The sequence below is a fragment of the Toxotes jaculatrix genome, chromosome 6, assembly GCF_017976425.1.
Source record: "Toxotes jaculatrix isolate fToxJac2 chromosome 6, fToxJac2.pri, whole genome shotgun sequence".
Taxonomy (NCBI): Eukaryota; Metazoa; Chordata; class Actinopteri; family Toxotidae; genus Toxotes; species Toxotes jaculatrix.
Window position 1 is genome coordinate 20,111,641 of NC_054399.1, and position 24,116 is coordinate 20,135,756.

Consider the following 24,116-nt stretch of genomic DNA (forward strand, 5'->3'; position numbering starts at 1 on the left):
GATTAGTGGGTTGAGATGTGGTGCCAGCAACACTGAAGGAGAACAAAATATCTATCATTTAGCACAGCTGCTTGTTTTTCCATCCATCCATTTGTTTTCTAACCCTTTATCCAGTTGCTGAGGCCAATCTTGGCATACACTGGTTAAGACGAGCCAACTAGCTGTTTATGGCAACCTGAGTCCTCCTGAAAGAAAGATGTTTTCTGTGTTCAACAGATAGTGTTTTGGTTTATTTTTAGATTAAATACCATGCAACGTGTTGGAAAATAGCATCAATAAGAAGCAAATTTGAAAAACTAAATTTTACTTGGGAAATTAGAATCTGTTGAAGCTATTGAATATCCAAACCCTAGGCTGAGAGGATGAGTGGTTTGGAGTGCTCACAAATATATTGTAATCGGCTTGTATTTGCTGGAGTATTCGGTTCATGTAAGGTCTCCCTTGCAAAAGAGATTTCTGATTTCAATGAGACTTCCTGGTTAAATAAAGGTAAAAAGGTAAAAAACAGATATAAATTGATGCTTGGTCTGTTTAGCTCCTTGCAGTTTTTTTGTTGATGACCCAGACCATGTTAGGATGTGACCTAGCCTTCCCTCTGCTGAGCCAGAGGACTCAGACAGTCATATCAGTATCAGAGAGGCAGCAAGATAGTTGATAAACTGTCACTGCCTGCCAGCCCTGCCATCCATCAGCCTAACTAATGGACCAGGAAAGAAAGGATAGACTGAGCTGCTCAGAGAGAGAGAGAGAGCGGAAAGAGGGAGGAGATAGTGATCCACAGAAAGGTGGAGATAAAGGGCAACAGCTGGGAGGAGGTGGATAGTAAACTCCAGTTCAGTGGATACAAGGCCAGGGCCGTCAGTGAGGTCTGGCTGCTCACACAAACATCCAGATTCCAGAAGAGGCACTCTACATGCTTATATCTTATATCCCTAATTTCAGATGGTTAGTTCCAGATGTTTGGCTTTTATTTTGTCTGTATTATTGGACAACTTAAATGATCTTGGTCGGAAATTCACAAAGTTACTCAGCAGTACATAAAGAAATTAAAATTAGTCTCACCTTTACCAGCCGCAACATCAAAGTGATGCACACATTAGAGCATCAATAATTATAATCAAGTACTATAATACGCATTATTCTGAAATGGACCATTCTGCATAATGAGTACTTCTACTTCCAGTAATTTAAATGTATTTTGATGCTAATCTCATGTAGTTTAATGTAGATGGTTTTACACTGTGGTGTTGCTACTTTTTAATTAAGTAAAACATCTTATCCTAACCACTGCTGACTTAATTTATCTAGTAAAACATGTGCACACACATGGTGGAACAAGCTCCCGTGCCTACTTGAGCTTTTTTTTTTTTTTTTATGAAAGTGAAAGAGATAGAGAAAAAGTGTGTGTACTTAAAGAATGGAGAAATAATATGGTGCTCTAATGCACCACCAAACAATCTAATGCTATAACTCTCTCATCTGCCCCCATCTTGTTTGCTAATCTATAGGCACACACATGTCATGATATATATAATTCAAACTCACTTATTTCCTGCTGCCTAGAGGATCACATTCAATTTAAGACTCAATCAAAGCCTGATCAAATATACAGCTGATGAACAGCCCTCTACCACCAGGCCACTCTGCAGTGTCCTATTTGTGTGCTGAAAAGTTGTTTCTCTCTGGTTATAACTTAGATGACTTGCAATGATGCGCTATGCAATCAAGTTGTTCTGCAGGAATAATTATACTTCACACTGACATTTATAGCTACTGAGGATTTTATTTAGTACCTGCTGTTACAAGTTGGGATATTGTGAGTACGTTAGCCACAAAAGAGACTCACGGGAAGTTTTCTTAAGGGGATACATACGTTCATGTTTTTATACAGAAAAAATTACAAAAAAATTGCTTTCATCAGAAACAGTCACTGCACATACATTGCCAGTGACATTCTGTCATCCGAGATACTACAAGCATTTAACCTTCTGTTTCTTTATAGGTTCAAAAATGATTATTATAGATCAACATTGTGAACACCGTCCTTGAAAACAACCAAACGTCTTTAACTTTGCGGTGGATAATTAATGAGGATGAATCCATATGTTTATATATTTAGATCTTTTCCTTCTGCACCGCTATTGGACTAAGCTCTTGTACACAAGTGTATAAAAGGCAGAAACAGCATAAAATTAGTTTTTATTAAGGCTCCAAAGGGAGCAAATCCTTTTGATTTTAATGACCCACATAGCATTCCACTACAAAGCAGTTTTCTCTATGAAGCCCTTTTTATATTGCGTAATAGAAGTCAAGCATCTACGGAAACATCAGACAGTCCCACCAGAAATTACATTCACATTAGTGTACTCTATAGTATGTGTCAGCAATTTAGTACAGGCACAGGAAGTAGATCACCCTTTGTGTAGCTGGCAAAACTTATAGAAGTTATTTTATCTGACACCAGGATTTACTTTCATAATCAAAACAACAATTGTTTTTGGCTCATTAAAAATACTCAATGACTACTATCCAGTATAATCCAGTGGTGGAAGAAGTACTCCAAGCCCCAGTACCCTCTGTACAAGTAAAAGGCCTGCATTCAAAATAATACCGTTTTATCAATAAAATGTACCTTAACTTTACATACATGCATTGTGCATTGTTTGCTGTGAACCCATTGGGTGTATGAAAGTCCAATGTGTATTTTTCTATCGAAAAAAAGTCATGGGAGCTATGACTCCTTCATGAGGGTGCTTTTTTTTTTTTTTTTTTAATATATCCAGTTCTTATACCACTGAGGCTTTGTAGATGTACAACTCACTAATTTCAGATTATTTGACTCCCTCACAGGAATGGCACTCTCCACTGCTAACACTGGAAACTACTTCATAGAGAAGTACAGCACAGATAGATTCTTCTTATCATCACAATCATGGTCTCATCAAGATAAATATAATATTCATTACAGGTGAATGATCACATGTGTAGCTGCATCTCACTGATAACAAATCTGTCTTCTCCCTCTGTGTCTCTCTGTGTTTAGAGGCTGATGGGCTGGATGCTGGGCTGGATGCAGAGCTGGCAGGGCTGGCCTCTCTCGGGTTCACTGGCTGTCTGTCAGCTGTTCGCTTTAACTCCATCAGTCCTCTGAAAGCTGCTCTGCTCCACTCCGACGGCCCTGTTATTGTCACCGGCCCATTGGTCCAGTCGAGCTGTGGTTCCTCCACTCCAGTCAAGCCCTACACAGCAGAAACCACACACTCCTTATCAGGTACAAAGAACCCATTTTATCCTATACAGCACTATATACAGTACATTGAGAAAATATTCCGATCCTTTACTGTGTTTTATGATTTGTTATGTTGCAGTCAGCTGCTAAAATTGCTTAAATTATTTTTTTCCCTCATCACATACACTCAGTGTAAGAGAGAGAGAGAGAGAGAGAGAGAGAGAGAGTATAATAACAAAGGAAAAACAACCCTTTACTCATTACTTAGTTGAAGCACCTTTGACAGTGATTACAGCCACGAGTCTTCTTGGGTGTGACGTGACAAGTGCTGCACACCTGGATTTCGGGATTTTCTGCCAGTCTTCTCTGAAGGTCCTATCAAGCTCTGTCAGGTTGGATGGGGCCCATCGGCTGACAGCTGTTTTCAGGGTCTCTTCACAGATGTTCGATTGGGTCCAAGTCAGGGCTCTGGCTGGGCCACTCAAAAAGATTCACAGAGTTTCTCCCAAACCACTCCTGTGTTGTCTTGGTCATGGGCTGAGGGTCATTGTCCTGTTAGAAAGTGAACCTTCGGACCAGTTTTTCATTAAGGATATCTCTGCACTTTGCTCTGTGCAGCTTTCCCTCAAGCCTCCCCAGTCTCCCTGTCCCTGCCACTGAAAAACACCCCCACAGCACGACGCTGCCACCACCGTGCTTCACCGTTCTGATGGTACTGTGCAGGTGATGAGCAGTATCTGGTTTTCTCCAGACATGATGCTTAGAATCGAGGCCAAACAATTTCAAACTTGGTTTCATCAGAGCAGAGAATCTTGTTTCTCACAGTGTGAGAGTCCTTTAGGAACTCCAACTAGGTTTTCATGTGTCTTTCACTGAGAAGAGGCTTCTATCTGGCCATAAATCCCAGATTGGCTGCTGTGATGACTGGCAGGCAGCCAGCTCTATGAAGAGTTCTGGTTGTTCCAAACTTCTCTGATTTAAGAATTATGGAGGCCACTGCGCTCCTGCCACCGTACAGTGCAGCAAACATTTTTTGTAACCTTCCCCAGATCTATGCCTCGACACTGTCCTGTCTCTGAGCTCTGCAGGCAGTTGCTTCGACCTCATGACTTGGGTTTTGCTCTGGTATGCATTGTCAGCTGTGAGACATTATGTAGTCAGGTGTTTACCTTTCCACCTTTCCTGAGCTAAATTTAAGGAGTCATAGCAAGGGGTCTGAATACTTATGTCAATGTGATATTTTTGCTTTGTCATTTTTGCTTTGTCATTATAGGGTATTGGGTGTAGATTAATGAGGGGAGAAATGAATTTAAATTAAAAAAAAATATGAAATAAGTGACGAGTCTGAATACTTTCTGAATGCACTGTGTGTCATTAGGTAACCACCCCACTCTTCTCCCAGTGTGGGAACCTATCTGTTATGCCTTTAATATTATTCTTAGGGCTGTTCATTAGACTTTTTATGGGCTCATTAACCATCTTCCTCGGTAAGCAGAAAGAGTAATGGCACAACGAAAGATGAGATTAGTCAGACAACTCTAGAGAAGTCCTTTCAGGCTGTGCTGAGATTTCCAACAAGCCCTGTCTGCACTGACTGATGGTTCTTACCTTTCTCCTCATCTGTCCTTACACCCCTTTACCTCATCTTTCTTCTTTTTCTTATTCTTGATCTTTCTAACTTCTCTTCTTGTTTGTTCTTTCCGCCTCATTTTGCACTACTTTCCTTCTGCTCTGTGTCTCTGTCTTTATTTGATTTGTTTCTTGCTTTTTTCTTTTTTTTTTTTCTCCACCTCTCTTTTTCTCCACAGACCAATCTGGTTCAGTGGATCCAGGTCAACCTTTAGTCAATGCAATGAGGAGTGACTCAGCTCTAATTGGAGGTAATGCAACCCTTCTCAGCAGGAAGAAGAGCAATTAATTAAATATCATAACAGTTGACTCAAAACTTTATGCTTGGGGAAATATAGTTGAATATCATGTATAAAAATAGTCTAAGCAAAAGAGAGATGTTGAATTGGAAGGATAAAATTCACAGATTTTGAATAGTGAGGGAAGTATAGCTTTGATCTTTGAGCCTAAGGAAGAATAGTGAGAAGTAGTGGCTTGACTGTTTAAAGATAAGACTTTGGGTCTGAATTCACACAACACGTGAACACTTTTTAGACTTGCCACTAACATAATCATTTAACTCAAACCAGCAGTATTTTGTTGTTCAAATTTAGTGATCTCTTCAAAATAAAACCAGAAGCTGGGGTCAAAGTGCTTGAGTTTGTTTATTGCTGGAACAAAATGCCAGACAAAGAAGAAGTGGATCAGTTATTGCAGTACTTTCGACGGTTTGAAGTGTGCTATTTTAGATTTAGATGTAAATGTCAGGAGAGTGGAGAACGACAAAACCCACATTGTCCCAGAACAATACACATGCAGATATCAGTGCTAAGCTGCACTGCGAGGACTGTGCTCCTGGATGCATTAATTAACACAAAATCAAAGACATTTGATTTAAACTTCAGACTTTGTATATGTGTAAATTAATTTTTTTTTAAATAAATGCATATACATTTTTAAAAAAAATAAATAGAAAATCCTACAAGTCACAGAAAACTAAATTGCACAGGGTCTTCTCTGTTAAACTGCTGTTGAGTTTGGATTTAAATATTTTGCCAAGGAGGCACAGTTAAAAGTAATGATCTTTTCTTCATCCCACTGCTGCCACAGCGATGCTGTCCCTGTTTGAAGTCTCTTTCATGCAAATGTGAGCATGTTTGAACATTGCTTGGCCAGTCACACACACACACAGCTGAGCAGTCATCTCCTGCAGAAATCTACCTAAACAAGTTTCTTGTTAATGCATTGTCTTGTTAACATAAGGTTAAAAGGCATACTTTGACATTTAGGACCTGCTGTTGGCTGCTTAAGAAACAATTCTCTTCTAATCTAAAAGCACAAATTTACATTTGTGTTTGTGCACGGATTAAAGAAGCGTGATACAACAGGTACATTTGTGAGATTTAGAGGTGTTGGTTATTTTTTAACTTCGTAAAGAGCCAGACTCTTTTACCATGCATCTAGCCTTAATGTTAAGCAAAGATAATTCCCTCCTGCCTAAAGCTCCATATTTATGTTCCCTCTAAAGTTTTCTTGTCAGTGTTTTTTTGTAAACAGACAAATGTTATGTTACTTTGTTTTTTTTATTTAGGAGTGATCGCTGTGGTGATCTTTGTCACTGTGTCTGCGTTGGCCATCATGGCCAGATTCATCTGCAGTCGAAAAGAGACATATCGAAACCAAGAAGTCAAAGCAGCTCAGCCTGAAGACGGCCATGAGTTCCCCTTCAGCAGCCAGGCGGACTCTCAGTGCGCTCCCAGTGAAAACCAAAAGGAGTATTTCATTTAGCAGGAGCCCTGACCTCCCACTGAGCTGACAGGACAGAGCTGGATGACTTACAGAGCGCTCAGTGCTTTACACCACAGAACCCTTCAGCCACTGGTACCAGTGCATCAAGATGTGAAGTCAAAAATAGAACAATTCATGATTTTATTTATTCCCTTCTGTTTGTACACTTTGCACTAACTGGCAAAAGTGTAAAAAGTGGACTTAGAGTCTTTGATGCTGTTATTTTGAGGATGTAAATATTTGAAAAATGTAAATGTTGATTTCTCTGCGTACAACACTGTATTTCTCTGCCATACAGAAATGTTACAAATAATTTATTAAAAGGAAAAATGCAGAATAGATGTGATGATTGAAACACAACTTTGTTCCAGGTAAACTAGACGTCTGGACTTGATTTATTAGCAGCACTTTTTCTACAAGGATGATGGAACCTTCTGTGAACATGCTGTACAGCATGTATGAATGCAAAAAGGCACTCTTAAAACTTTCCTTCCATACTTTGAGTTAGTCTGAAAGCTTTTATTTAATCTTTACTTCACATCATGAACATGAGCTAAAGCTTTACAGTGTCACCAAGATTTATTTATTTATTTTTCGCTCCCGCCTGTGCCACCTGTCGTGAGCAGCCAACACCAGAGCTCTGAAACTAGCTTTCAGAATTGAAGTTTTAAGGAGCACGGGCTATAAAACACTGCCTGTCACCTTTTTCGCTCTGCAGACATTTAATGTGTTTTTTGCTGAAGCACTGATCTGTGTTTGCCTGACAGGTAGACTAAGAGATGATCAGAACAGGAAATAGAGAGAAGAAGCTGACAGTGAGATATAAAGGATACAGTGAAAACCATCCAAATATTAATGTTGGATATTTACACTGATCAGCGACAACATTAAAACCCGTGGTTATAATGTTGTGGCTGATCGGTATATACTCCACTGTCTCTGCAGTGCTTTGGGTTGTGGGTGGGACTTAAAGGCAGCAAAAACAGAAAAATTTCTTTTTGTTTTCCATCTCAGTATGGTTCCAGTCGCTATGATTTTAACTCATTACAGGTGCTTTGAAGTATTTGTTCTTTGTGACTCTCACACTCTGTGATTCTCATAAACAAATGTCTTTTTTCTTTTTTCTAGGCAATGTTTGACTGACAGGAAAGACACAGCAATATCATGCTCATCTGATTAGTTTAATTTTTGCTCTATGACTCTCTTGTTTAAGACGAAGCGGTTTCCTTTGATTAAGGTCCGTCACCCTTTAGAAGCGCAATGGACAATTTGGCCAAATTTTCAGAATCCAAATCGATTTCATCTGCAGGGTCCTGATCATAATCAAACAGAACACAGGCGATATTTTCTCCTGCCAAACTGCTCTTTTGGCCACTGTTAACATGGAAATGCTGTTACATATTAACAGTGACATACATGTTTCTCAGTCAACATTTTCCCCAACATAAATTTCAAACAATATCAGTTTTATTTTGAGAGAATTCCCCATGTGGATTTCACTGCTGCTTGTAGGCAGTGGTACGTCAATAAATGACTCCATCATAGCCCTCCACCTGAACACCTCTATTATGGCAACAGTGTTTATGTACATATGTTAATGAATTTACCCCAGTCGCAATTATGTCAGCTGCAGCACTGATTGGGTGGTGTTGGATATTGTCTTGTCTTGAGTACAAGATTCTTGTTTAAACATCAGTGCAGCACAACACAATTTATTCAGAGCTATCATCGCAGACATGCTGGCTTTAGTATGAGAAATAAGGAGTATGGTGCTGACAGACTATCCTACAATGTGATTATTATTTCACTCTTAATGTCTTATTGACTGCACTAAGACTGTGAATGAGATCAAGTTGTTCACGTAAATCTTTTCTCAATCACAGAATGCCAGTACCAATGTTATTGCAACCTCACTGTCAAACTCTTGTCAACAGCCAGGGAGGAGAAGGGAGCAGCTTGAACTGGCTTTTGAGCTGCTGCTTTCTGGACATTTAAGGAGTCACATTTCTTTCTTGGCCAACAGTGAGTTACTTTCTTGTGCTGACAAGCTCCTGGTTAGAATAGAAATGAAAAAATGCAACTACAATAATGTAACAAAGCTGTATTTGTGAACAATTGTCATAGCTGTTAGTGACATTGAGTGATTTTCTGTAAATCCATCTAAGGTTTTCTCTATTAAGATGGTTTGATTACTTACAAATCCCTTCTCCATAATAATAAAAAAAAGGTTTTCAAATACTGAGATGTGTTTAATTTTACCTGAAATGTTCTGTATCTGGAGACATGACGATAGTGTAGTTTGTTACGGATAATGACACTTTCTCTAAAATATTCTTGAAACTATGTATTACAGCGCAGACTCATCTTTTAACTGGCATAACAGCCATTCAACTTGTCCCTCTCTACTTCTTTTTAGTTTCCTTGTGGAGTCTCTGTTTCTCGATGTTGCCGGTATTTATGTTGCTTTACATTTTAACCTGCTTTTTTTTTGGTGGAGTCACCCATAATCGTCAATGATGGCCTTAAAGTAAGCTTTCATGGACTGTGTGAAAATTTAATCCTGTTCTAGAGAAAAATAAATGGATCATTACTGTAGCAGAAAATGCGATGGAAAAACAGTGTTTAGAGGCAGCTGAGGTCTTTTGTTTCCCTGTTAAATGAAGCTGAAACACAGCAACACTTTCCCTCTCTAGAGCAAATTAAATTAACATAAATTTACATCACAGATTTTTGTTCCTCCTAAACTTTTCAGGGGAGGGTTCTCTTTATGCACTACATGACATTATTGATGGGTATTAATATGCTTCTGTCTGCAGAATGTAGATAAAGAAGGCTGACTAAATGACTAAAGCTGAAACATCCAGAAGATGGAAATGTCAAAGTAATTTTTTATGGTGACAAAATTTCTTCTCAATTTCAAGAGTTGGAAATTAAAACCGATCCAGGAACATGCCCAGATACTGGAAATAAATGCAGATTTCATGTTGTAGTCAATGACACTGTACAACACACAGCAGAGTTCAACAACATTTTCCAGGAGCTTTTTTCAGAGTTCATTCAAATCTAAATTAAAACAAGTTAAACTGTGCTAAAGCTTTTCTTGCTACAAGCCTTCCCCGAGACAGAAACAAGTATCTCATCTAAACCTCTGCAAATAATGAAAAAATAAATCCAATCTCTAATAAAACTTTAGTACTAGAACTTTTTAACTACAGTAACTTATAAGCAGAAACAAACCTACTGCAGTAATGATAAATCTTCAACACAGAACTAAACCCACTTTTAATGAAGGAGACATAATCAAACCATTAACTGCACAAGTTGCAATACTTTGTCACACTGCCTTGACTTCAGAGACAGGAGGAGGATTGACTTGTGTGCAGTTCACAGCAATGAGCTATGAAATCCCCTTCAATCCACACTGTCAGAAACAACAATGTTCCTCAATCACTGGGAACCGGTATGTTTAACTGTATACCCGAATGACCAAACATCTTCCTGTGTGTCTTTCAGATGATGTCAGACAATAATCATCTGTGTGTAGTTATTTTCAAGTGGTTGTGGAGTAAAATGTATCAGAATGAGTCAAATATCACACTTTCATCAAGCAGATATGAGACATGATTTTTTTAGATTTTTGTATTTTTAATCCAGACTCCACATCAGTTGATTTCAATACGTTCTGTGTGGAGGTGGAAGAAGTACTCAGATCCTTCACTTAAGTTAAAGCAGCTGATACTACACTGTGAAAAGTCCATTACAGGTAATGTAGTGAGTAATGAGTAAATGTTCTTAGTTACTTTCTACCACTGGTTTCATGTGCTGTTGGTCAACAACATCACAGTTTTACACACATCAAGAAGCAAGAATTTGCACACCTGTGTTGGGAGAGGAGCTCTGGCTTGAGTCAAAATTGAAAGGCAATTAAAGGTGCCACACTGCAAACTTACAAAGCTGTTTTCAACTATTCTGATTAGGCCTGGACGCCTGACACTGGCTGGCGCTCTGCTGGGAGTCCTGACAAGAGGTGTAATCAGACAAAGTGCAAACACCTGTGTGGATGAATTGTCAGAAAAGTGTGTAAAACTTTCCCAAAACTACTATCCTTCCAAATTCTTCTTTTTTGAGCATTCTGTTGTGAGAAGCAAAGCACTACTGACACAGTTCCAGAGCAGGAGGCCTGGGTTTGACTGGTGTGTTTCCATCCAACTGTTTCATATGCATTTTCAATATACACATAAAATAAATAGATAAATAAACAAATAAATAATCTGCATGGAAAAAAAAACAAAACAAACAAAAAAAGATTTCCATTATGTTTTCTATATGAAATCGACATGTTTTTAAAGTTTGAGATTTGTCTGGTGCTCATTTAACTGCGGTCTTTCAGTTACGACTATGTTTGGATGGAAATCTAGCGACCGTTACATCCAGGCTTTTGTCAGCTCTGTAAACAAACTAATATTAAATTACACCTCACATGTCTTTGCTGAATCTTCGTCTGTTGTTACTCTATTTACTATAAATGATTTGTGATTGTTGATTTGTAATTTGCTTAATTTTTTCTCTAATCAGTTTACTGCCAGCCACATGCTAACATTCTGAGGCTGCTCTGTTTCTAATGTAACATCATAAATAGCTGTTACATTTCTAATCTGTTGATGTTATGATTTTTACTAGTTCTACTTTTAGTCATGTGGACTAAAATAGATTTAACTGTAATCTAATTTAATATTATGCTTTTGCAGACACCCTGTTTAAAATCTGTACATCAGAACCAGCAAATATGGAATTACAGGGTTTTTTAATTCACTGGTTTTGTTTAAGCAAAAAACAGACAAATTGAATATCCTGTTTTACCATCTTTGTTTCTTCTAAATCTTCACTCTTTTTCCTATGCCATTTAAATGGTGGCTTTTAGTTGCATTCTGTAAAAACATCTCACCTTCTCTGCCTAGATAATTCTAATATGCATTTCACTTTTTAGTTTCAGTTTATCAGGCAAGACTCAAAACTACATCTTTATTTTGGGTAATAAATAAATAAGCAAATCTGCAAAATCTCCAGAGAATCGTTCATGTATTTGATTTTAATGAAGCAAAAATGCCTGCAAAAAGTTAGGTTTAGTATTTTACCATCTTTGCTTATTATATGAATCAGGTTAGTAAAGCCTCAAACTTTGAAGAAGACAGACTGAAAGTGGAGATATACAGAGTGAGATGACATCTAATTATCCAGTAAGGGAACCATGGGGACTGTAGGTCTGGTGTGGCAGAAATAAGGAAATAAATCATTAACTCATGTGATGCAATATTCTTCATACATCCCACAGGTTTTTAAAAGCCTGTCCGGTGGGTCATTTAATATTATCAAACTAAATGAAATGGGCATGTTGTGTGTTTCTAGATCTTTGATCTCCAACTTTTTACTTTTCTAACCTCAGCTTTTCTTGCCCACTCTCTCTTAAGTTTTTGAACACAGCAAAACTAAATTCTGAGCTGGGTTAATGTCTCATCATGACATTAGGAGAAACACTGAATGAGATGACTGATTTTGATTTGATTGATATGATTTTCATAAAAATTGAGAACTTGCCCATAATTGTTGGTCTTATAATTTATGGTGGCGCATTAAATGATTTTAGCTGATTTTAGTCTTGTAGTTTGGTAGATTAGAAAGATATTGGAGGTTCAAGACTGACAAAGGGGGAATCATCCTGACTCGTTATGACTGATGCAGCACACCTGGGGGAGAGATAGCAGCAGGGCTGCGTTCTTACCTCGCTGAGATGAAAAGGTGGAATTGTTTGATCCATATTTGCCCCTATAAAATGAAAATCCAAATTACTAAAATCAATTCTGCGGCTGCATATCTCCATCATGGTTCAAATGTCCACTGTTGTCTCCAATTCAAACGTGGAACATCATCAAGCCGTGTGATCTTAAGCAGATGCATTACCAAAATTGTTTGGCATTGTTTTACGTGCATGTTGCAGCTCATTTTGATTAATATGTTAACAGATATTTTGTTCTTGTACTTGTCACGCAACATGCCGTCTCCACGCCCATGTGTGACGCTATGTACGGTCAGAAGTGCAGCAGACTTGAAACTTTCAACCAGAGATGGTAGAAATTCACTGCTTTCTGCCTGCTGAGAAGTTAGACTTGAAACACTGGCATTTACCTACATTCAGTGAGTGTCACTTGTCACAAATGTAAACTGCTCTGACAGAAATAGAAGCAAGTCATAAGTCAGATGCACACTGCTCTAGTGCACACTAGCACACCTTCTAGAACAGTGGATTGTCTCCAGCAGTCGAACACATCCTTTTCCAGTGGACACCGGTGTTAGGTGTAGGGCATGTGAGGTTGATAGCAGATTATTTGCAGCCTGATGTGCTGCTGTGTAGCAATAAATACAAAGAGACAGACACTGTGACGTCTCGGAAACTCAAGCAACCTGTTGAAATGAAGCTCAGGCTTATACTGCTGTCTCCAGGACTGTCACTCTTCATCTGTTTGTTCATTCCCTCAGCTCTCGTGTGATTGGTATGCACAGGAGCTGCTCTCCCTCTGGACTTCATCAGATGATGTAGACTGCTGTGATCGGACGATCTCCAAGGATTTTATTTACCCAGTGTGATTAATTTAAGCCTTTCATCGGCAGCTTCCTTGGCAGTGAACAGAAAAAAAAAGCAAAAATGCAGAGGAGGATTCTTTTTTAATTTTTAGACATTTTCATTTTATTGTGAGTGAGGACAAAGGAACGTGGACAGTGAACAGTTTAAATGGAGTGTCCACTGATGACACCTCTTTAATAATTTATTACTTGTTTTCATTGTCTTGTACAATGAAGATGCTATTTGAGTTGCACTGAAAAAAGTAGTGGGGTGAATGTTAATAATGGGGGGGAATTTGAGCCCACCACTGCTTCTCTGTTCTCTGGGGCCGTTCATCTGATTATCCATCTACAAATTCAACCCTGTCTTCTTGACATGGAGAGAGGCTTTGGATTAGTTTTTTTGAAGGGTGAAAAGTGGACCTCTGTGTATTCGATGCATGTCCTTGCTCACATTTGTTCCTCAGATGCCGTCATTTTAATGTTCAAAGTTCTTTTCCATTTGATCACTCTTAACAGGACATTCCTGAGGGTTTGGCTTTCCAATCTACGTGCCTGTCGCACATCATTTTATAATCCCTCAGAGCTTCCCTCACAACTGCTGTCCTTTTTGAATAATCATTTTGTATCAGTATCACTACATGCTTCTGCGATTCAAAATTGCCTAAATACCATTAAGATTTCTGCTCATCTCTAATGTAACATGTGAGCCTAAGCATTCCATGGCTCACTGGAATGATAATTGAATTTAACACGCTGCTCACTCAAGGTTGGTGTCAAGTGTTACGAATAAACGGGCACTCACCTGAATGAAGAGAGTTGATTAATGTGTCTGTGCACAGATGAAACAGCAGCAATCAGTAGTGCGAGAACAGTCAGGTGGAGAGAGCAGCGATTTTCTGCTGCTGTTTCCTGCTGCATTCGGGAGGTGGGCTGGATAATTACCAGCGGCCTGCTGCCTGATTAGTGATCTGATGAGACTGCCGCGCTACGAGCAGAAACAGCATCACCACCCACCTGATTATAAACGACATCGCAGACCTCTGTTGTCAGTTTATATCCATCATAATCGTTGTGGAAAATGGATCTGGAATAGCAATGTGGCTTTAAAGGTGGCAAAACACTGTGTCAAGTTCAAAAACACGATCAAGCAAGCGAGTCTAACATGAGTACAAAATAAAATGAGGTGCTGCTGCTGATGCTCGGGTAAATATAATTCATGGTGGCATACTGAGCTTAGTGTTTTTCTTTTTGACATGTTGGGGTGTTTCAGCCATTTGTAGATGTGTGGACATAGGCAGCTTGAAGGAGGATTTCATGGGATTTGTGGACAAATCCAATGAAAAGAACAAAACCAACAATGACTACTTACTAGTATCATCTGTGTGTCCAAGATCCGCTATACTGTCACTTATTTCTCTGTGGCCCACCATTGTTTTCACTGAGCCACACTGTTGCACTGGGTAACATCCCCTCATTCACTATGAACCCACACACTGTAGTTTATTATGAGTCAGTTCCACATACACCATCTTGCTGCTCAATACTCACTTAAGCACCAATGTGTATTCTTCCACAGCTGAGAATAGTCCCTAGTCAGTGCTCTATTTGTTCATGTTTAAGTAACTGGGCCATGAGTGTCCTCTAAATCATCATCAAATCCTACTTTCTGTTTCAGCTCTCACCCTTCATTGCAGCTGTAGCAGGTTTGTTTTGACCCTTATAGTTGTGAAGCCGTGTAGCACCATGTGAAAAGCCAATAAATAGCACATTGTTGAATGACATGGGATTACACAGCATGTATGACTTTCCATTTTCTTTTCTGTCTCTGACCCAGGTTGCTCTGTAGCCATGCCACTGTGTTGTGAACATTATGTTGAAGTCCAGTTCCTAAGGCATATCAGCTGTTTCCAAAGGGCCACTGAGAGTGACCAACATGGCATCAGTCAGCATCAGAACAACGCAGGAGTTTAATTTTGCCTTGTTACTTGCTGATACCTTTATAATTTGCGATGAAGAAGGAACCACACAACATCAGGAGGGGACTGTGGTGTGCAGTTTGAAGATTACCCATCTTCTCTGCCTGCCTCCAGAAGAAGGTTTAATCTTCCTCCTGATACACATCAGTTATCACCACCGGGCCACCTTGAGGCCTCAGCTTTAGATGATACATTAATTTCTCTTAAACATTTTTCAGCATCACCTTTGTCTCTTATCGCCATGGCAGATGTGTGTGTGTGTGGAAGAAGGTGAAGGGCTGAGGTTAGAAACAGTGGTTGGTTTTTGACACTGCAACATCTAAACAACGTAGACTATTAATTAGGAACATTGCTACACCTCGTCCCTGCCCAGCCAGCATTCAACCCCTCAGTGATCCGATAAGAGTACAGGCATAGATCACTGGGCTTTGCTGCTCTGCTGATTACATCTTCAGCGGAATTATGCAGAAGAAGCACCATAAATAAAAGCGATATGGCGGACACAAAGTCTCTAACCACCTCATGTTTTATTGATATTCTACATGAAAACAGAGTTCATCCCTCAGACCACTCGCTGCCTCAGTTCATCTCTCAGGATGTCAGCAGGACCTCAGCCTCTGCTCTCCAACCTCCGAGTGTCTTGACAGATGATGGAAACTAAAGACTAGAGAATTTGTAACAACATTCTGAATCAAAGCTGCTTGGTTGTTTTTAAGCTTTTAATCCATCCAGAGAGGTCAAAAAGGCTCACCTTGGCATGTGTTTCAAAACTGTTACAAAGTCTGAAGGATGTTAACAGCTGCTCATCACAACACTTTAGCAAACAAGGACACGTTTAGTTGTCAAGGAGTGAACAACAACCTTGTAACCCTGAAGGAACTCTCAACTCTCAGGAAACAAACAAGCCAATAGTGAGAATGGCTTCTTTAACAGTTCATGCAAACTGACTGTTCTTCCAGAAAATAAAACGACAAGCTCAATCATGTCCCACTGTCCATATCCTGACACTGTGTGTGAGGGATGTTACGGTGCATAATTTGCATCTCTACCCAATGTTTCCATAAAAACAGCCAAAGCTGGATGACTACGGTTAGTGGCTCTTCTTTGCAATTTTTTAATCGCTCTTCTCCCTTTTCATTAGTTAGGTTATATAAATAACACAAGGTTGGTTAGTTGGTTTGTTTTGTTGTTTAACAGGGTTGTGATCTGTGGAAAAGGCTCCGCCCTGTTGTGTGTGACTCGCTTCTCAATCAGAGATAGTGGAAACAGGTTTGCGTCATTATGTCTTCTCAGCACTAAAGGGCTCTGCACTGCAAGGATGTTTGAGGACAGGTAAAATAGTTCTGCAGTAAATAATATTACATTCAATTTGTGGCACTTACTGGTGTGTGTGTGTGCGCCCACAGCTAAATAGTGATGTCAGCAGTGACAGAGAAATCTTACATCAACATTTTATTAATGCTTTTCTATGATTTTAATGTTTGATTCTTGTTTCGATCCCCCTACCACCTGATCAGGTGGTAGGTCCCAGTTAAATAAAATGGCATTTACTGGGTAAGGTTTCTTGAGGCTGCATTTGTCAATGATGTTATTTGGGCTGGCAGTGCAACACACTACTTGACCTTATGGTCTGCCAGCTTTTAATTGGTCATAGACTGTTCCTCATCTGTTTCAGCTGACAGGTGATGTGTTTGTGGTAGCTGATCTAGCTAAAGGGTTACTTAACAAACCACAAGATACTACAACTGTGTGGGTGGCATACTCCAACTGGTGTAACATTGAACATCTGTCCTGTCACCTGTCTTGCAGCTTGAAAACAACATACATTATACAAACACATCTGTGAACATGGCTCTCTTTCTATAGACGTTCCTCTGTTGTGACTGAGTTATTGCTTCATTCTGAGGTCTAAGAGTTTGGCAGAGTCTTCTGCTGGGTATGGCACCAGAGGGCATGTCTAGAGACTACAGAAAATAGTCCTGTCACTTTTTTCATAAATGCCCCACTGCACTTTAATTTGAAATGTGTGGTACTTTATTATTTATTATCAGAGCAACAGGTCTTTACAATTTTCTGTCTGCAGACAGCAAGCAACACATAAACTACACTGTTTCAGCTTTTTTTTTTCATTAAATAAAAGTCCTCAGGATAATGTGGAAAATGCTATAATCAAATTAAAAAAATGTGACACTTAACTTTAAAGATAACTTTAAAAGGAGTCTGAGCTACTTAAACTCTACCCTGAACTCCTGCTGACAGTGCACATACAGTATGTCTAAGTAATTCATGAAACACTGTCAGTTGACTCTGTGTCCAAGAGAAAAGAGCTTTTTACATCTGCCTGCACCTTTTCTCCCTCTGTGGATCATGGCCTTGCTGTGTTGTGATTTGTTGTTTTCAGCTCCAGTCTCGAGGGTTTTAACCTGAGCTGGTACAGTTCAGTTCTCAAGGCTTCAATAAGTCCAAGGACAGTTTAATGTGAACAATCACTGAGCTTCAGAAGAAAGGCTGGAGGGTTTCTATAAAGTTTAAAGTCCAAGAATTTGAAGCTGATTGGTGATGGTTCTTCATTTTTATTTGTTTAACTTTTGGCAAGATGAGATTAAATTTAAATCTTGAAGTTTATGTGGTTTACTGTATGTGTCTTGGTGGCACAGTACTGTACATGTTTAACATGATGAGGAATGGATGAGTTTGATCATTACCAGTCACATCAGCCCATTTAATGAGTTATACCTGTGTTGGGAAAGGTGTTATGAGGTTCAAAAAAACTGAACAAAAACAAAAAAAAATTTTCATTTAGAGGCAGAATTCTGCCTCTAAATGTCTAGCTATATTTTTTTATTACAATAAATTTTATTTTCATAAATTTGTTTTTGTTCACTGCTGCCTTTTCTGATCTATCTAAAGTTGTTGAAACACAGCAGAGCAGATGTCACAGAAGAAGGCTAAACCATAAATAAATATATAAGTCAAGATGAGTTTGTTTGGTTCATTTGTTCAGACATGGAGACACAGCTGTAGAGGCCACCTGGCCCAGGTGGGGCTCAAGAATGCAGTTTAATTTCACCATCAGGCAGATTGAACTTTAGCCACAATAGATGCTGCTCCTGCTCCTTCCCTCTGTATGTGGACAAGAAGGTCACATCAGTATGTGTGCAGAAATGTTCCAATTGAATATTTCCTTGCTCACCAGCACACACAGGTTACAGTATGTGCTGATTGAGATGGTAAAAGCAAAGGAATGAAAAATGACCTATCTCAGGCAAATTTGGCAGTGAGTGCAGGAATGTAAATCCAGTGGAGAAATAATGAACAGACCATTTTGGGGTTTTTTTTTTTCACAGAATTTTCCTCTGTGGCTTCATTATGGCACTATTGTCTCACTGTTACTGTGAATAAATACAGACACAATGGTAAGAAAATAGTAGGTGGAAAAATAGTTTGTAGCACTGCCAGATTAAGATGATGGTACAGCACCTGGGTTAGAGAGAGCAGTAGACTGATATAATGATGACAGTAACTCAGATGATACAAGCTCTGAACGCAGAAAATGGTCAAGATACCATCCAAGCATTGGTCCCAAGAGACTTTAGGACTGACGAGGGAACCTCATATTGTTACCTCAGTGGTCATTTAGTTTTCCTATAGCCAGAAGATCTCGCAAGCGTTGCGTTTGGAAAACGTGGCCTTCAGCTGTTGTGGCCATGGCTGGAGAAAAGGAGAGAGGTGCCAGAACTTCCCAAGGCTGATGGATACTCTAAAACTTATCTGTCCATCAGTGTTTGACTGCCTAACAGCAGAGCCATGGTTTGTGACTCCTGTGCTGAGTATTTTGGGTTTGGTGGGTGCTAGCCTAGCCTATAAGATGTAACAGTAGGCTGTGTGCAAGATAGTGCCATGTAAACATGAAATACACACACTAGACTGAAATATATATATATATGAATTTTGAAAAAGACTTTTTGTGACATATAACTGTTTGTAAGATTTAATAAATGCCAAGTGTGTTTGGTATTGTAATAATAGACCCTGAAGCAATATGATTCTAATACATGAATCAATCTTCATTAAATAAGTGGCGAGTCACTAAAGACCCGAGGTGCTGTATGAAACGACTGTTTGAAAAAGCACTCATGCATTTAAGGGTTAATCAGTTCCTTACATATTTTCCCACTTGTGCTTTCGGTTTAGGAAAAGAGAAGAGAATTAAAATTTCAGTTCAACTTTAAGAAGAGAATTTTACAGGCACACGTATTTGAACGTCTTGCTGGTCAGTTGCAATGATAATCTTTCGACAAAGCATTTATGTATACAGCATATTCATGGAGTGTTGTATTGTAAGATCTATGGTCATCCATTTCCGCTTTTGCACAAGACTTTTCATAGCCTCCACCCACACTGTAATTTTACCCCACACAGAATCAGATTTGTTGCCGTATCTGGATTCAAATGACATACAATGTTTATACCCATCCGTGCTGGCAACATCCAGCCTGTCGTGCTCTGTGTCAAATTCCCTCAGCCCTTCCGTGTAATTATTCAGACTCTGCTCCTGTAATACATCAGTATTGCTGTTTATGGCCCAAGGTCAGAGCAGAGAGGCCAGGGAGCCAAGCCTGTGATGGATTAATAGTTTCCAAGGCTTTGAACTCTCTGAGACAGTGACACATTTCAGCAAATCAAAAAAGGCCCCCCCCCCCTTTTTTTTTTAGACTCCTTTTCTCTGACATTTCAGAAGAGCGAGGTGAAAATATGGCTTCAGTGTTTCCCTGGGTGTTACACTGTGATCTGAACACTTGTCAGCCACTAAACAAAAGGTTTAATCACATATATCCCTAATGTACAAACAGGATTACCTTTTCATCTCAGTTTCCTTAAAGGTGCATTGTGTAAGTATCTTGACATTATGTTAAAGATGTCAGTGTATTGTGTTGCAGAGATATCTTCTGAAGTTAGCATGCTAACCAGCTAGACCTGTCTATCTCATTTCCTAATACCAGACTGTACCTCAAGAAGTGATAGTGAGTCACTGTAGCACCTGCTCTGCCCTCAGTCCAACATGTGAGGATGAAGAAATACGTGAGAAGGCTATAAAAACCTGTGCTGCAGCCATCCTCTCAGACTGGGCAGATTGGGTGTGAAATCATTGTCGTCAATACAAGCATGCAAGAGTGGACGCCCCAACTATAATTCTCTTGCTGCTCCCCCTTTCTTTGCAGTATGAATTCGGCAGTTAGCCAATTCCTACACATTGACGCCCTTTAAACATTAATTGAAATGAGTGCTTTAACAAGTGTTACCTACTGATAAGAGAATTTGGAAGACTAGTAATCCCTTTTTATTGACATTTTATTGTCTCGCTTATTGAGGGCTTAGAGTGTTGGTGCAATTCACAGATGAGTTATTGGGCTTTGCTGTTCCTTTCATTTACAACTAAATACCAAATCATTCAGGCTTGTTCCATCTCAAAATCCAGATTAATTCTTGTTTGTGTTGCTCTCTACTCACAACTAACTAATCTTCCTCTGAGCCTCATTTTGCCTGAAAAGATGTTCAGAATGCTATGGGAGATCTCTTGGCATCCACCTTGAACTTGAAAGGAAAGTTGCTCGTGCTCTGGGCAACTTGTTCTGCCACGGTTCAGTTGAATGCACATACAAAATAAAGGAGCTTGTTACCTCCGCCTCCTACACCTCCCTCTGTGGTTCGTGGCCTTTCTGCAGTTTAGATTTGTTGTTTGCAGCTGCAGTCTCCAGGGTTTTAACCTGAGTTGGCACAGTTCAGTGGTCTTCAGGGCTTTGATAGCTCTATGGACTACTTGATAGGAACAGAGGAATGACACTGTGGAGTTTCTAGAAAGTTCTGTGGCCATGACTTTTAGTATTAAAAGTGGTTTAGCAGACTGTGTGGGGGACAAACATATCTGAATTAAGTATATTTCTCTCATAAATGTGTCATCCATCACATTTGTTTTTTTAAGCAATATGATTCGAATACATGAATCGATCTTCATTAAATAAGTGGCGAGTCACTAAAGACCCGAGGTGCTGTATGAAATGACTGTTTGAAAAAGCACTCATGCATTTAAGGGTTAATCAGTTTCTTACATATTTTCCCACTTGTGCTTTCGGTTTAGGAAAAGCTGATTAAAATTTAAAAAAAAAAAAGAGAGAGAGAGATCACTCTCCAATCTCTTTAAATGTCAAGTATAGAGCCCCATGCACACTGCTTCAGTGTGGAGAAATTCTTGACAGGCCTCCTGTGCCTACTTACAGTCACTAAGCTATTGCTGAAGGAAAATTGCTGTTTGGGGGAAGAGTTTAGTGAACAGTCAATTACTTTGGCTAAATAAGGCTGAACGCCAAACAGCAAGCTGATTATGAGGTATAAATAAATACATGGTGCAAAGATCCGGCCTGCTGCCACATCTGATCCACATTCATGTAAACATAATTTTATCATTAACTCCAGTCACCATTTACTACCATTTCAGTTTGACTTGTCTGAGAGGTCATTTCATTCTATTGGTATTAAATCAGGGCCAGATTGTTTGTTTTTCCTGGCCACTAAACTACAAAACAAACAAACAAAAAGTGTTTTCTCAACTGGATTTTAGTGTTGTTTTGTTTTTATTTTTCATTTCTGTAGGTTAAAAAATTTGGTTCATCAACCTGTTGTAGAGACCCGTGGACATGAGCCTCCATGACACACTTAAGCCAACAATAAAAACACCTCAGCGTATCTCTCTGAAGCTTATAATGTCAGTAGTATGGTATAAGGTGTGAAGTGTATTTTCCTGGAAATGAAATGTGATCTATGATTATAGTTTTGCTTGCTTGCTTACAGGGGGTGGGAAGACCACATAGCTATTCAGCCCCTGTCTTGACACATTTTCACACATGATAAACTTCATAAAGGTTTTGCATGTCCATTACAATAAACTGCATTAGTGCACCAATTTCTCACATGGGCCCAATTTACTAGCTACGTAGCATGGGCAGAGAAGAGACTGACATAGTTTCTGTAACACATTCCCTCAAAAGTAAAACAAAAAGTATACAACAACAAATATAATAACCACTGAGGTAAAACCACTTTTAGTTAAGTACTTGCTATAATTTCACAGACAATAATGGAACAGAAGGACAATGGATGTCCGAGTAAAAAAAACAAATCAAAAAAACTGTTTTGTGTGTCAGTCAGAAAGATTGAAGAACCTGAGTTAGACCTCTTCTTTCATGGGAAGGATTACCTGAGAATATTGTTGAGAATTTGGATCTTTAAAAAACATTCTTGAAGATTTCAAAAACATTTGGGATCATAAACGTAAAATTTATTTACGAAAAGATTTCAAGACAGGATTATGCAGACTGTATATTTTGACGATGATGTTGATGATGAAAGAATATCTTACAGTCATTGTGTAAAAGGCTTCTGTTCTTGTTCATGTGGGGGATGGGTGTAGGGTGTGAGACACTACAGGCAGAGGTGTAAAATTTGTCTTCCACAATCTTTGTTTGTTGCTAAATATTGTGTACAGCGTGAAATCTTTACCCGACCTAGCCCTGGATAAGAGCCAACGCTCCATTCCCTGCCTGCATCCCACCACCTGGTCCCAAAGGCAAGTAGGTATCTTGTCATGATCAGACTACATTTATAAACCCTGACTCAAAATACCCTCTCTCTCTCTCTCTCTCTCTCTCTCTCTCTCTCTCTCTCTCTCTCTCTCTCTCTCTCTCTCTTGGCTCAGACACAAACTTCACTCCCACTGAGTGTTGCTTTAGTGTCCCCAGTCAGAGTGTACAGTGGAAGCTAATGTGATAATTATTTCTCTATTCAACCCACACACTTATCAAAGGCCAACTGCCAGACTGCTGGGCCCAAAGCAAGCCTGAAGATTCCCAGAAGGTTATAGTTGGCCAGAAGATAATTGCCCAGTGTTGAAGCTAAAAGTTAGACATGTAAAAGTCAAATAAACAAATTCAGCTTTCAAAATTCAAAATTATCAATGATGACACTAATAATGACCTCAAAAGTGTAGCCATGCAGGAGCCATAGAAGCATGTTATATAAAAATGCTTGGGCCCTCTATCCATGTTATTCCAGTCTTGTGTCCTGATGGGGGGAGAAAAAAACAATTGCCCAGCGTAGAAAGCACAGAGTGCTCTTCCATGCACAGGTGTAAACATGCAGAAGCAAAAGAGGAATGATGTTTTATTTCATTTCCAAGAACTTGAAACCATTTGTCTGTCACTCTCACACCGGGAGCACTATAACACATTACTCACCCTCTTTCTGTCGACTGGAAAGAAAAAATACAGAACCCACCTTCACCAAGGGACAATGAATGGTTCCAGGTTTATTTTCATTCATAAAACTGTGATTTGTAACATTTTATACGCAGACGTTCATCAAGGCTGTCAGGTGGAACGCTGAAGTCTGGCACTTTACCAATCGTCTATGTACATCACGCAAGTCCTGAAAGACACAATCGGTTGGGGTTCAACACACTCTCGACTGTTTCTCAGCAAAGCCATGGCAAGAATTTATGACGTCATTATCTAATGTGACAAAGTGACCACCTTAACAGACAAAAATGCTGTGTAAGTAAGTAAACTTTATTTATATAGCACTTTTCACAGATAAAGATCCCAAACTGCTTTACAACAAAAGCGCAGAGTGCCATGAGATAAAAATAAGACAATTAAAATAACACTTCATAAATACAACTTAATAAAATAATGTAAAAACCAAACCAGATTCAACAGATTTGGTCAGACGCAGGGTAAAGAGTTCCATAGACGGGGAGTGACAGACTGGAACGCTAGGTCACCTCTGGTTTTGTAATGTGTCTTAGGCAGCGACAGAAGATTTTGATTAGAAGACCTGAG

At 39.2% G+C, this 24,116-nt stretch overlaps 1 protein-coding gene across 1 annotated transcript in view; it reads left to right on the forward strand.

The window, feature by feature from the left end:
* Positions 1 to 6,625, forward strand: part of LOC121183380 (contactin-associated protein-like 4) — an 88,536-nt gene extending 81,911 nt beyond the window's left edge. The window contains exons 22-24 of the mRNA XM_041040427.1: positions 3,044 to 3,271; positions 5,038 to 5,109; positions 6,429 to 6,625. Of these exons, the coding sequence (XP_040896361.1) occupies positions 3,044 to 3,271; positions 5,038 to 5,109; positions 6,429 to 6,625 (497 nt within the window). The remainder of the gene's footprint in view (positions 1 to 3,043; positions 3,272 to 5,037; positions 5,110 to 6,428) is intronic.
* Positions 6,626 to 24,116: the final 17,491 nt, after the last annotated feature.